Source organism: Trachypithecus francoisi, unplaced genomic scaffold (assembly GCF_009764315.1).
Source record: "Trachypithecus francoisi isolate TF-2019V2 unplaced genomic scaffold, Tfra_2.0 Lachesis_group20, whole genome shotgun sequence".
Lineage (NCBI taxonomy): Eukaryota > Metazoa > Chordata > Mammalia > Primates > Cercopithecidae > Trachypithecus > Trachypithecus francoisi.
Genome location: NW_022681466.1, coordinates 37,173,758 through 37,188,202, shown reverse-complemented (window position 1 = coordinate 37,188,202; position 14,445 = coordinate 37,173,758). Strand labels below are relative to the sequence as shown.

At 51.7% G+C, this 14,445-nt stretch overlaps 1 protein-coding gene across 1 annotated transcript in view; it reads left to right on the top strand.

The window, feature by feature from the left end:
- The window catches only part of MYO19 (myosin XIX), a 43,034-nt gene that overhangs the window by 27,283 nt on the left and 1,306 nt on the right, over window positions 1–14,445 (top strand). The window contains 13 exon segments of the mRNA XM_033183786.1: window positions 200–371; window positions 1,963–2,036; window positions 3,121–3,242; window positions 3,532–3,645; window positions 3,907–4,083; window positions 4,438–4,590; window positions 5,642–5,749; window positions 6,984–7,054; window positions 7,800–7,903; window positions 9,746–9,912; window positions 10,022–10,151; window positions 11,940–12,025; window positions 12,538–12,834. Coding sequence (XP_033039677.1) covers window positions 200–371; window positions 1,963–2,036; window positions 3,121–3,242; window positions 3,532–3,645; window positions 3,907–4,083; window positions 4,438–4,590; window positions 5,642–5,749; window positions 6,984–7,054; window positions 7,800–7,903; window positions 9,746–9,912; window positions 10,022–10,151; window positions 11,940–12,025; window positions 12,538–12,834 — 1,775 coding nt within the window.

Below are 14,445 nucleotides of genomic sequence, written 5' to 3'. Positions count from 1 at the left end.
ATGACTGGTACATGGAAGTGCTGGGTTTGAGTTCTGACTGCCGCTTATGGAGTCCTTTGGTGAGTCACTTCACTGATCAGAACTTAGGTTTCTTCTGTCCAATTGGGCAAGTCATGATCCCGCTGTGATGACTTCACAGTGCCTCATGAAGAGGACTGGATGGAGAGTGATTTGCCTAAAGAGGATTCACCCCTCCCAGGCTCTGTCAGGACGGCAGCGTTGCTGCTGGGGCTCCCAGAGGACGTGCTGCTGGAGACGGTGCAGATTAGAACCATCAGGGCAGGAAGGCAGCAGCAGGTGTTCCGGAAGCCCTGCCCCCAAACCGAGTGTGACACCCGCAGAGACTGCCTGGCCAAACTGATCTACTCACGGTGAGCAGTTACTCTGGCCCCTGCCCTCCCAACAGGTGCTCTTCCTGTCCGGAGTTGGGCCAGACAACATCAGGCAATAGGCACAGGCCCAGGGTGGGGGATAAGACAGACTGGTTCCTCTCCCTGCTCCTCAAACCCCTGGACACAGCAGGGCACGGCTCCCAGGTATTCCCCAAGCAGCACCTGTGGCCTCTTTCTGAGTGGGGAAGTTACTACATTCCTGACCAGGATTCAGCTCATTATTAAAGTTCAGGAGCCTGCTTTAGCCTCAGCAAGGTGAAGAAAGCCTCAGCTCTCTGCTGGCAAAGCAGGCCCCAAAGGTGATTTAGAACTTTCGCAGTTCCAGCTTCAGATCCTTGGATGAATGGGCCTCTCTGTCTCTCCCTGTGCCCTTGTACATCACCTAGGAGTTTGATAGATTGTGGTAAAGCCAGAAGCTGATCCCACAGCATGTAGCACAGTGGTGGAGGTGGGGTCCTGTCCTTTTCTGGTAGGTTACATGGGTACCTCCACCCTCTGTCCATGTGGTTAAGGATGATTTCTCACTTTGAGTTCTGAGATTCTTCAGCAGGCCTTCTAAGGGCTTCAGGGGCCTATAATCCTCTGAGATGAGCCAAAATGGGTATATGTGTGTGCATATGCACATGAGACCTTTCTGAGGAGAGGGTCCCCTGCTTTCATAAATGCCACAAAGAGCCAAGAGCCTGAGAAGCTCTGCTGGGGGAACAAGATCGTCTGAGTTGAAAATGGCCCAGGGCACCTGGGGCCAGATTAAATCCATTTCAGCAAGAGACTAGTTACCACTGCCTGAAAGCCAATTTCAGGTCACAATTTGAGGTCAAAGACTTTTAAAGCCTTTGCCTACCAGTCACTACAAGATGAGCAGATAAAGTGTGATGAACACAGAGTGAGCTTCTGACCACAGGACGTTTGCACAGCCCCTGTTGCCAAAAGAGCCAGTTTATTTACTGAAGTGAAAAAAGTTGCAGAGCAATTACTTTAAGTAAAATTGTGAGGAAGAAACCCCTGTATAGTGTTGTACGTGTCAGTATCTTGTGTGGTAGCCTCATCTTCTCTGGGCTGGGGCCGATTCTAGAGTGGAGGATGCCATTGTTGACCTCAGGACTGGGGGCCCACTTGTGCAGAACTGCGTTGGGGGCTATGGCGGGGCCTTGAGCTCTGGGCTCTACAGGTAGAGTTTTGCAGGGGTGTTCAATGAACTCAGTTATTTACAAACCACACCCAGGCCCATCTGCCCCTTCCCAAGACACTAACTGGGTCTCGAACCATGTGACTGATGTAGACCCATTCCCTGCCCAGCCTAGGAGTTGAGCTTGTCCTGTGCTCAATCTTCCCGGAAGGACATGCCAGGTTTGTGTGTACCTGGGAACATGCATGCCCATAGCCTTCATCTGTAGTAGGTCAAGACGTGATGGGCTGGAAGCAAGAGGAGAAGATTTGGCCTCTGACCTATCAGGCTCAGAATACAAGGGCCCTCCAGGTTGTAGCACCCTGACTGGGGGAGCAATTTTACCACCCCTTTGACTCAGCCAGACCTCTCTCACCAGAATCCACTCTCTTCCCCCAACAGGCTGTTTGACTGGCTGGTATCAGTGATCAACAGCAGCATCTGTGCAGACACCGACTCATGGACCACTTTCATAGGTAGCAAGGGCTCACTGTGCTGGGAGCACTCCAGAAAAAGAGCAATAAAGCTCTGGATGGAGAGGCAGGAGCACTGGATCCACTGTGTGACTCTGGGCAGCTCCTTTCCCTTTTTTGTACCCGTGTCTCCTCTTGCATCTGCCTGCCAGCATAGGGCAAGATCTCTGCTCTCCTGCACCCGCATCTGAGCAGTTCATAACTCTCCAGACAGGCTCAACAGTGCCTTGTCTGAAAGAGCCCTTTTTCTCCCCAGAGACCCAGTTCTAATTGCAGGAGAGTAGTGGGGGATGGAGGAAAGAGCTGAATTAGAGGCTGGCACAGTGGCTCACATCTGTAATCCCAACATTTTGGGAGGCCAAAGTAGGAGGATCACTGGAGGCCAGAAGTTGGAGACCAGCCTGGGCAATATAGCAAGACCCCATCTCAGAAAAGTTAGCCAGGCATGGTGCTACATGCCTGTAGTCCCAGCTACTCGGGAGACCGAGGTGGGAGGATCACTTTAGCCTAAGAGTTTAAGGCTTCTGTGAGCTATGATGACACCACTACACTCCAGCCTGGGCAACAGAGCAAGACCCTATCTCAGGGGGAAAAAAAAAAGAAGGGACTTGGAGGACATGACTGAGGGAGGTCAACACGGTTATAACTCTAGGTGGGACAGTCAGTTATAGGAGGAAATAAAGCTTAAAGGTACCAGTGCCAAATTGGCTGGTGAGATCAATGCCTTCCAAACTAGATTTAACACAAAATGTTGCCTGGAACCTGGTTTCCTCACAGGAGGTGCCTATCAGTACCAGAGAATTCAGACTCAAAAATGGGCCCAATGCTCTGGGCTGTCTTCACACTTCATTTGGGTTTCCTGCCTGCTCTGAGTTCTACAGGGGGATGGGGTGGAGATGGGAGCCACCTTGGGTAGAGCGTGGGGAAGGTATGTTCTGCCCACCACGGGTGTCATGCTCACTCAGCCTCATGCCCAGGCTGCCAAGTATAAGGCATTGGCAGGGACCCAGGCACCCTGGATTCCTTGGTCCCGTATCCCCCATCTGCTCCTTGCAGTAGCCCCATGGGTTCTCTGCCATCCTCCCAGGCCTACTGGATGTGTATGGATTTGAGTCATTTCCTGACAACAGTCTAGAACAGCTGTGCATCAACTACGCCAATGAGAAGCTGCAGCAGCACTTTGTGGCTCACTACCTAAGGGCCCAGCAGGTGAGGGATGGGTGAGCAGGGGGCAGGTCCTTATTTTGGATCCTCAATCCCTTCCTGACCTTCCAGCCCCAGTCCAGGTTCTGATTAGAAGCCTTTTGTTCCTCCTTATTTTATTTTTAACTGATAAATAATAATTGCACATATGGAGTACAATGTAATGTTTTGATATACTTTTGTTTATTTGATGCTGTTCTGGAATATGCTGTGGTACCGACGCCAGCCGTGGGTGGCTCGTCAGGACATCAGACCACAGCTGCCTTCTCCCACCCCATCCCACCTTGTTCTTTAGGAGGAATATGCAGTTGAGGGCCTGGAGTGGTCATTCGTCAACTACCAGGACAACCAGGCCTGTTTGGATCTCATTGAGGGGAGCCCCATCAGCATCTGCTCCCTCATAAATGAGGTGGGGAGGTCAGCTAATGAGCCAAGCACCAGAGTTGGCCTTTGGGTTTTCTGAAGCCTTCGTGATTATCCTGTTTCCTCTCTGTGCCTCTCTCCTCCCAGTTTGCCAAATAGATCTGCTAACTGCTATATTTCCTCCCTGTTAGGGACACTGTGATGCCTGTGTGATGTCTGCTGTCATGGGGGCCACAGGGTGGGGACAGTGAGGGTTGTGGTGAGACACTGTCGTTTTGGTGGCTGACCCCCTGTTCCCATCCCACAGGAATGCCGCCTCAATCGACCAAGCAGCGCAGCCCAGCTCCAGACACGCATTGAGACTGCCCTGGCAGGTAGCCCCTGCCTGGGCCACAATAAGCTCAGCCGGGAGCCCAGCTTCATTGTGGTGCATTATGCGGGGCCTGTGCGGTACCACACAGCAGGCCTGGTGGAGAAAAACAAGGTACGGGCTGGGCCGTGCCCTGTGGGGCCTGCGAGAAACGAGATGCTGGGTCTTTGCTATGCAGACGTAGTGGTTTCCCGTCATGAGTCCTTTCTCTCCTGAACCTCCTCCCAGAATCCAGAATCACCATCTTGGGCCCACCTGCCTGAGGTCTCCACAATCAAGCATGACCTGCCTGGAGATCACCCTTGTTAGACTGGGTCTCCAGGTCTCTGGTCGTCCCGGGGACCTTCTCTTGGACTTGGGCCCTGTCCTACCTGGAAGCCCTGTCATCTGCGGCTTGGGTGGGCAGTGGATGGCTCTGGGCAGAAGCTCCACCTGTCCTCACCTGCTGCTCTTGCCATTTCTCAACAGGACCCTGTCCCACCTGAGCTGACCAGTCTCCTGCAGCAATCCCAGGACTCCCTGCTCATGGGACTGTTTCCTACTAACCCCAAAGAGAAGACCCAGGAGGAACCCTCTGGCCAGAGCAGGGCCCCTGTGTTGACCGTGGTATCCAAGTTCAAGGTGGGTCTAATGTGCTGATGGGAGGTGCTTGCTTCACTCTGCAGTCTCACGAATATTTATTGAGCACCTGCCAGGATCGGTGCTGTTTGCTGGGGAGCAGTGGCAAGTCAAGTAGATGTTGTCCCAGTCCCCTGGAGTTTATACTTCAGTGTGGAAAACAGAAACAGTAGACAAATAGGCTATCAGGTATATGATGGGAAGCCTAGGGGCCTATGGGGGCACTATGCAGCCTCTCACCCACTGCCAGTGGGGTGTTCATGGGCAGAGGATCAGCTACATGAGCTTCTTTGACCTGGCTCATCCCCAGCTATCTAGCTTCCTGCTCTAACCCTACCCTCGCTCACTTCTCTCACACTGTCTACTTTCTACCACTCCTCAGCCCTTGCATGTACCACCCCACCTTCCTGGGATACTCTTGACCACTGCCCCATCAGCTCCACCTCACTCCCATCCTCCATGCTCCTTTTCCTAGTTTAGTCCTTCTCATCCTTCAGACTTTAGCTCTATCACCACCTCCTTGAGGAGGCACACAGAAAACCAGGTTTGATTAGCACCTTCCTACCCAGCCTCAGACACACCCCCAAGGGTGTTCATCCAACATGTGTGGCCCATTGGACTGAGCTCTGACATGGCAGCAGGCAGCCTGTGGCACAGCCTGCAGCACACAGGATGAGCTGAATGATAACAGTTGTTGCTGAATGAATGGCAGGGAGTTTTGAGATCATTCTTTCCTAAGAAGATTGCTCTGGGGAGAAGCGGGGCAGGGAAGGAGGAGGAGATTGGATTCAGGGAGACCAGTCAGGGAGGGCCACAGGTTTAGAAGGGTCCCTGAAGACAGAGGTGAGGAGCATGGGAAGTCGGGAGAGGAATGTGCTCTGAGCCGGCTCATTGAGAGCCTGCAACAGTCATCCCTGCACAGGAGATTCCTGGTCTCAGGATCCTGGAAGTTCCAGGCCCGCTGGAGGCATTTGATGTAGTTACTAACCAGAGCCCAGCTGATGGCCCTGGGCAGCCCCTCTCCCTGCCTAACCCCATGGTCTCTCATCTGCAGGCCTCACTGGAGCAGCTTCTGCAGGTCCTACACAGCACCACGCCCCACTACATTCGCTGCATCAAGCCCAACAGCCAGGGCCAGGCACAGACCTTCCTCCAAGAGGAGGTAATTAACACCGGGCCAAAGCTGCTTTGCACCAAGCCCCATGTGGCCAGGGCCCTGGAGAGATGAAGGGCAGGACATCTGCTCCAAATGGAGTGAACAAAGGTGGTCTCTCCAGCCAGGCCTGACATGAGAGAGGACCCATCTCCCTTGCTGTGGTAGGGCAAGCATGTATGGTTGTGTAGTCTGTGCATGGTAGCCTAGCCAGGAGGTAAGTTCCAGTGCATCTTGTTCTTTGAGCCTTGTACCCTGATAAGAGACTGAAGCTGCGCAGAGGAATGGGTGTCTCTTGTGATAAGCTGAAAGTCTGCATCACCATGCAGTTCCCATACAGTGCAGCTGTTTCTCACTGGAGGTATTTTTTTTTTTTTTTTTTTTGAGACGGAGCCTCACTCTGTCACCCAGGCTGGAGTGCAGTGGTACAATCTCAGCTCACTGCAACTTCCACCTCCCGAGTTCAAGTGATTCTCCTGCCTCAGTCTCCCAAATAGCTGGGATTACAGGTACACACCACCACACCCAGCTAAATTTTGTCTTTTTAGTAGAGATGGGGTTTCGCCATGTTAGCCAGGCTGGTCTCGAACTCCTGACCTCAGGTCATCTGCCCGCCTCAGCCTCCCAGAGTGCTAGGATTTACAGGTGTGAGCCACTGCACTCAGCCGGTATCATTTTTTTCTAATCTAACAAAAGCATTCTAGCCAGCAACTGCCCTTTGCTTGGGGTTCCAGGTTCTGAGGGATGTGGATGAGGGGTGAATGCTGGACACTGCTGAAGGTGTGGCCTGGTAGATGTGGCATTTGGGTTTGTAGCCAGGACAACTTAGCTCTGTGGTAAAGACCTGGGTTCAGGTCACAGAAGAATCTTTATAGTATAATCTTCCCTGCCTCTCAGCTGTGAACCACCCTCTAATGCCTGCAAACAATGAAAACAATCCAAACTGGAAATTTGCCTGGGCGGGGCTGTGTGGTAGTGAGACTACACTGAGGGCAGGGTGAGACAGAGCCAGGACAGCACTTGCCTCAGTTGTATCAGAAGCCACACATTGGATGAGGGGGACTTGGGACCACCGGGACCCTTTCTTGCAGGAGATTTGTTTTCAAGGTCCCTCGATTAGCCAAGCCTTGGGAGAGCCTGCAGCTCGGCACTGGCCAGGGCCTAAGAAGGGCTAAGAGGAATGGCATTTCTGGCCTGCTGGCCCTGTGCTGCAGGTGCCTACCCTGTCTCCCCACCCTTGCAGGTCCTGAGCCAGCTGGAGGCCTGTGGCCTCGTGGAGACCATCCATATCAGTGCTGCTGGCTTCCCCATCCGGTGAGTGGGCTCGATCATGGCACAGTGCAGGGCCAGTGCAGAGTGAAGCTCGGGACTCTCATGGGGCAAGAGCCTGCACAACCCAAAGTGAGATGTGGAGATGAAGAGAAAGAGGCTGGTCTGTAGAAGTCAACTGGGAACTAGGGAGCAGCATCCATTCGTTTATCCATTCACTTATTGTGCACTATTTTGTACCTGCTGATGACTGTGACGAAAGCCACATTGGTACAATGTTGGGGACAGAAGCCAGACTCAGGAGGGCTGACAAGCAATTGGGAGGAAGTGCAGATATCAGGTGCCATCAGCTGTTTGAGAAGTGTTGCCTTGATGGGGAGCAGGGAGATCTGGGGGAAGCAGAGGAGACTGTGGGGTCGGAGAGGTCAGAGGGGAGATGTGGCCAAGCATGTCTGCATCATAGCAGTGGTCCAGTTGTTTGGGGAGAGGCCTGTCAGCCCCTTTGGAGGGAGGCAGCCCACAGATCCCCTACTAACACAAGAGATGCTTTGTGTTGGTAGACCAAGGCAGCAGGGAGAACAGACCCATTTTAAATGGTCTTTATGGGCTTCCGACCAAGTGATCCTAGAAATTGCTCCAAAACCACATTCACATTCAGCGGGGATACTCAGGGAGGGCAGCACCGTGCTGTGTTGTTGAACAGATTAAATAGAATAACTTCCGTTTAGCCCTGAGCCATGTACCTGGCTCACAGATGAAGTAATTCTCTCCTACCTGCTTTGGCTTCCAGGATCTCTCACCAAAACTTTGTAGAACGATACAAGGTACTGAGAAGGCTTCGTCCTTACACATCCTCTGGCCCCCACAGCCCATATCCTGCCAAAGGGCTCCCTGGTGAGTGGGACCCATGTGTTAGTCATTTGTGCAACCACAGTTTACTGAGCATCTACCCTGTGCCCTGTCTCAGGGCTAGGGGCTGGGGCTTACTGGTGAATAAAACACAGCACTGGTTTTGGTTCAGTGGGGGAAACAGATTCAAAAAAGACAAATAATATGGAAAGTGGAAAGGCAGAGCTGTGAGCAGGATGCTTTGGGTGGTGCTGGGGAGTTGTGAATTGGGGAAGGCTTCCTGGAGGAGGTAGTATCTGAGAATAAATTGGATTCGCCAGGTGATGGGTGGTCCACATGACAGATGTAATCTGAACAAATGCCCGGAGGCTTGAGGCAGCAGTGTGGGTATGAGGAATTCCGCCCGATCTGTGTTGCTGGTTCATTGAGGCAGAGAACTGGGGCAGGTGAGGCTGGAGTGGCAGGTAGGGCTCCATCAAGGAATCTGGACTTTATTCTCTGGGCACATGAGCAGGCACTGCAGGGGAGGGAGCAAATGACTTTCTCAGCCTCACACTTTCTGGAGCCCACTCTGGGGATGCCATGGAGGGCCGTGGGAGTGAGGCTGCAAAGTTGCCCCAGTAGAGAGAAACAAGAAATGTGGGCACAGTCGGGAAATGTTTGTTCGAAGAAACTGGTCAGTCTTGGTAGGGGCTTGACTAGATGTAGAGGGAGAGGAAGAGAGTAAATTAAATTAGCCTGGGCAGTAGGGAAAAGCAAGAGGAAGAGAGGTTCAGGGAGGCTCAAGAGCCTGGGCGTGGGTGACTTGTCCATTGCAGAAGTCTGCAAGGCACTTGGGCAGGCTTTAGTCTCGAGGGAAAGATCTGGAGGCCCTCATATGGGGGTTGTTAGCATGCAGATAAAACTGAGGCTGTGGGAGCCACGGGACCCAGACACAGGCAGAGGGAGAACAGGCCAAGGACAGGCTGCGGGGGGGGTGCCACCTCGGCAGGACCCCAGCCCAGCACCACTGCCCCTCCCACCCAGCCTTACCCTGGGCCCCTCACAGCCACTAGGGCAATCCTGCTTTGTTTCCTCCCTTCCTGGGCAGTTTTCACTTTCCTTTCACCCTTTCTCCTTTCTTCTCCCTCTCCATGCTGTCCTGTTCCATGTCTCTTGCCCAAAGCCCTTCTGGCCCCTGGTTGATTTTGCTGCTGTTTCTCATCTGTGGTGTCTCCTTTGGCAGCCTCTGTCTCCAGAGAGGCACTGGGCAGCTAAGGTGGTCACAGTCTTCAGGTAAATCCTCCCTCTCCAGGAGTAAGCCCTGCGAGCTGCGGGAGGGCAGGCAGTGGGACGCGGGACCTTTGCAGGGCTGGGATTTTTTTTAATTTATTTTTTAATTTATTCTTTTTATTTGCAATAGAAGATTCCCAAACTAAGGGCGGGGACTGCATCTCCCTTTTCCCCTACTTGGTGGGGAGTGAGGGGTTGGGGCTGAGGGAGTGGCCTAGCTGCCCTGTTTGGCCCTCAGGATGTGCATTTGTGGCCTTGGAAACAAATGCTGGCTGAGCAGCCTGGGAATCCAAGCTTGGAAGGAGTCACCCTTCCAGGTGTCAGGTACCCTTTGCCAGCCTGCCCAAAGGGACTCACGGCAGTAGAGGTTGTAGGACACCCCAGGACACACAGGCACAAGTGGGTATTCCAAGGCTCCACGGAACAGCCAGTGCCCTGAGGGACAATAGAGGGACTGTTGGTGGCTTCCTCCAAAAGAACAAGGAAAAAATGGCTAGAGCCAAGAACAGCAGGAAAGAGACCTGTAGAGTGCTAGGGAGGCCAAAGCCAGTTTCTTCAGGCCACAGAGGCATGCAGAGACGACCATGCACTGATAGGGCCATCTCCCTCCCCCAGAATGGTGTCCACACAGTGAGGAAGCCACGCTTGAACCTCTCATCCAGGACATTCTCCACACTCTGCCGGTCCTAACTCAGGCAGCAGCCACATCTGGTGACTCGGCTGAGGCCATGCCAGCCCCCATGCACTGTGGCAGGACCAAGGTGTTCATTACTGATTCCATGGTGAGCTGGTTTGGGCATGAGGAGGTTACAGAGGCCAGCTGTGTGCTCTCCTCAGCAGGATGGGGCAGGGGGAGAAGAGGCTGCCCTCAGTGGATGCCTTTTCTCCCAGCTGGAGCTTCTGGAATGCGGGCGTGCCCAGGTGCTGGAGCAGTGTGCCCGCTGCATCCAGGGTGGCTGGAGGCGACACCGGCACCGAGAGCAGGAGCGGCAGCGGCGGGCCGCCATGCTCATCCAGGCAGGTAGGTGGGCAGGTCACCTGTCAGCACTGCACGCAGACTCCACAGGATGTTGGTTTCCTTTGAAACATGGCTCGTCGAGTCCCCATCTCCTGAAGCTGTGTCCCAGCCTGAAGAGATGGATGCCTCGTCCCTGTGGTGTGCTGGGATTCAGATTCCCTATCCCTCTCACCATAACGTCTCTCCAGTTCAGTGGAAACCAAGTCACTCCATAAACAAAGGTACTCTGTAAGAAGTGGAGGCTAAACGTTGTCTTTAATTCCTCTTTCCCAGACCCTGACAGCTGTTTAGGCCAACTTTTTTTTCCTTTATGACAACTCAAAGCATTACCTGCTGGGCTCTGGGACTGGAATGAATTTAAGGAGAAGGTAAAAACCAAAAGGAGTTCATCAAATGAAAAGATGTATTAACCACCATGTTCATAGTGGTCTTATTTTGAAAAGGAAAAGTGTTAGAAAGAACCCAAATATCTAACAGTGGTGACGTCATAGCCAGATGAGGGACCAGACTGTCCCTATGATGCAGCTGAGTGTTTTTGAAGACTATTATAAATTTAATGGAGAACCACTTCCAAAATGATATTCATACCTAGATGCCAAACTACATATTTAGGGTGATGCCATCCTTGTAAGGTGTGTTTCTGTGTGTGTAGGCATTAAAACATTGTATAAGGAAGCTGGGCACAATAGTTTGCTCTGATAATCCCAGCACTTTGGGAGGCTGAGGTGGGAGGATCACTTGAGCCCAGGAATTTGAGACCAGCCTGGGCAACATGGGGAGGCCTCATCGCTACAAAAAAAAAAAAAAAAATGGCTGGATGTGGAGGCTCACACCTGTAATCCCAGCACTTTGGCAGGCCAAGGCAGGCAGATCATTTGAGGTCAGGAGTTCGAGACCAGCCTGGCCAACATGGCAAAACTCTGTATCTACTAAAAACACAAAAATTAGCCAAGTGTGGTAGTACGCACCTGTAATCCTAGCTACTCAGGAGGCTGAAGCAGGAGAATCACCTCACCCCAGGAGGCAGAGGTTGCAGTGAGCTGAGATTGCACCATTGCACTCCAGCCTGGGTGACAGAGCAAGACTCTGTCTCAAAAAAAATAAAATAACAATTAACCGTGCCTGGTGGCACGTGTCCTGGTCCCAGTTACTCCAGAGGCTGAGGCAAGAGGATCGCTTGAGCCTGGAAGATTGAAGCTACGGCCTTACTGAGGCTACAACAAGCTGTTCATGCCACTGCACTCCAGCCTGGGCAAGACCCTGTCTCAAAAAAAAAAAAAGAAAAAACAAAACAAAAAGAATATGCTGAAATTGTAGAGAAGAGAATAAAAATTACCACCATCTATTAATTGTATCAGTGTTTGGGTATATGGTGATGTGAGATCAGGGATGCATAAAGCAACCAAATTCAACTGAGGAGTTAAAAAAAAAAAAACCAATTTTTAAAGGCATAGACAGTCCAGACCCCTCCCATTCCCTGGGTGCTGACCTGGACCAAGTCTGAGACGGGAAGTGACTGCTGGGCCCTCAGCCAGTCCAGGCTCCCCAGTGCCCCTTCACTGTATTGTGTAGGTGTATCCAAGTGTGTGGGCAGTGTAAGGAATGTTTAAAAGCCAATTTTGCCTTATGTATTGACTTCAGAATGTTATCTGTAGCACAAGGTAGTCATTTATTGAAAAAATATATATATATTTGAAAGTTTGACAGCAACTGTGGTGCTGCTGCAGCCAGGTCACTGACAGCTCTAATGGCTCCTTTATTATCTCTCCTGTTTCTGGGCGAACCTCTTAGCCATTCGTTCCTGGTTAACTCGGAAACACATCCAGAGGCTACATGCAGCTGCCACAGTCATCAAGCATGCGTGGCAGAAGTGGAGAGTAAGTAAGACCCAAGAAGTCGGGGTGGGCAGTGGATCAGTTTTGGGGATCAGATGGACCCGAGTGGGAATGCTGGCTCTGCCACTGTAATGCAGGTGGCCTTGGGCAGGTTGTTCACATGTGAGCCTCATATTCCTCGTGTATGCGGTGGGCACAGTAACACCTACCCTGCAGGGTGGTTATGAAGGTAAAGAGTGGTGTAAGCAACTCTGGGAATATACCAAACTCTGGGATGTACACTTTAGAAGACTGGGTTTTATGGCATATCCGTTATATCTCAATGGGCTGTTTTTTTGTTTTCAAGTAGCATATGTAAGGCCTAAGCACAGTTGCCTGGGGTGTATAGACTTGTGCCATATGGAACCAGTTTGGTTCAGGGCAGCCAGCTGTTCACAGCCAGGTGCCTTCAGTTCACCTTGTTAACATGATTTGTTAAAGACAGTTTTGATTTCCATTTTCTGCGAAGAGGGCTAGATAAATCTAAAGCTATAAAGGGATGTTTGCTTTTTAAGATCAGAATGGCCTACCTTGCTGCTAAAGAACTGGATGGTGTGGAAGAAAAACACTTCTCTCAGGCTCCCTGTTCCTTGAGCACCTCGCCGCTGCAGACCAGGTTCCTGGAGGGAATAATCCGCCTCTGGCCCCTGGGACTGGTCCTGGCCAATACAGCAATGGGTGTAGGCAGCTTTCAGAGGAAATTAGTGGTCTGGGCCTGCCTCCAGCTCCCCAGGAGCAGCCCCAGTAGCTATACTGTCCAGACAGCACAACAAGACCAGGCTGGTGTCACATCCATCCGAGCACTGCCTCAGGTACGTTGTATGTGATGGCCATGACAGCTTTGATCCTGAGAACAGCAGGAGCAAAGCCTACAAGTTCACAGTGGGAGTGGGACTGAGGCTGGGACAAGATCCGTCCCTGGCCGGGCGCGGTGGCTCACGCCTGTGACCCCAGCACTTTGGGAGGCCGAGACGGGCGGATCACAAGGTCAGGAGATTGAGACCTCCTGGCTAATACGGTGAAACCCCGTCTCTACTAAAAAATACAAAAAACCTAGCTGGGCGAGGTGGCGGGTGCCTGTAGTCTCAGCTACTTGGGAGGCTGAGGAAGGAGAATGGCGTAAACCCGGGAGGTGGAGCTTGCAGTGAGCTGAGATCCGGCCACTGCACTCCAGCCTGGGCGACAGAGCGAGACTCCGTCTCAAAAAAAAAAAAAAAAAGATCCCTCCCTAACCCTACTGGGTAAACCAGAGGCCTGCACGTCCCAACCAACTGCAGGTTTGGATTATTTACTTTGTTATAACTGGGAATCTTCCAGAGCCCTTTATCTTTCTAAAAAGAGCTTCTAATTATTTCAGCATCTCTAAATCTTCTTTTAGTCCCATTTCCAAATGCAATGCGTTTCTAGCAAGCTCCCAGCTGATGCTGATGCTCCATGAACCACACTGTGAGAACCAAGGCTCTAGATGAGTCAGGAGCAGGAGGTGGTTAAAGTTCGGCTTAGGGCCTGGAGTGGTGGCTCACACCTGTAATCCCATCATTTTGGGAAGCCGAGGCAGGTGGATCACATGAGGTCAGGAGTTCAAGACCAGCCTGGCCAACATGGCGAAACCCTGTCTCTACTAAAAATACGAAAATTAGTTGGGTGTAGTGGCAGGTGCCTGTAGTCCCAGCTACTCGGGAAGCTGAGGCATGAGAATTGCTTGAACCTGGGAGGTAGAGATTGCAGTGAGCCAAGATTGTGCCACTGCAATCCAGCCTGTCGGACAAGAGTCCGTGTAAAAAAAAAAAAAAGTTTGGCTTAGGGTAATAATAGGTCAGTTACAGAAAAGAGGAAAAATTCATGAGACGTAGCAAAAAAGAAACTACCCAAGACTTGAGAGCAAATAATCTAGTTAGTCCCACATCACAACTTCGGTTGTGATCAGTTGGTTACCTCATAAGGCACTGGATTTGGCACCATGTTTTCCTCTAACTGTATTTCTGGGTTTTTCTCCTTTTCTAGCTGAGGAAATGACAAGCACGGTCAGTGGTCCAAGTTCTCTGTGGGTCTTTTTTCATGTTAATTTTTTGAGATGGCGTCTCACTCTGTTGCCCAGGATGGAGTGCAGTGGGTTTAAGTGATTCTCCAGCCTCAGCCTCCCGAATAGCTGGGACTACAGGGCATGTGCCACCACACCTGGCTGCATTTTTTTTGTATTTTTAATAGAGACAGGGTTTCGCCATATTGACCAGGCTGGTCTCGAACTCCTGACTTCAAGCGGTCCACCTGCCTTGCCCTCCCAAAGTGTTGGAACTGCAGGTGTGAGCCACCGTGCCCAGCTGTTTGCATCCAGGGAAAAGTCAGCCAGCACACTCAGGAAGTCAGTGTCACTCAGGGCTTTGTGAGTCACCCCAGTAAGCCAGGCCTCATAGAAATAAAGT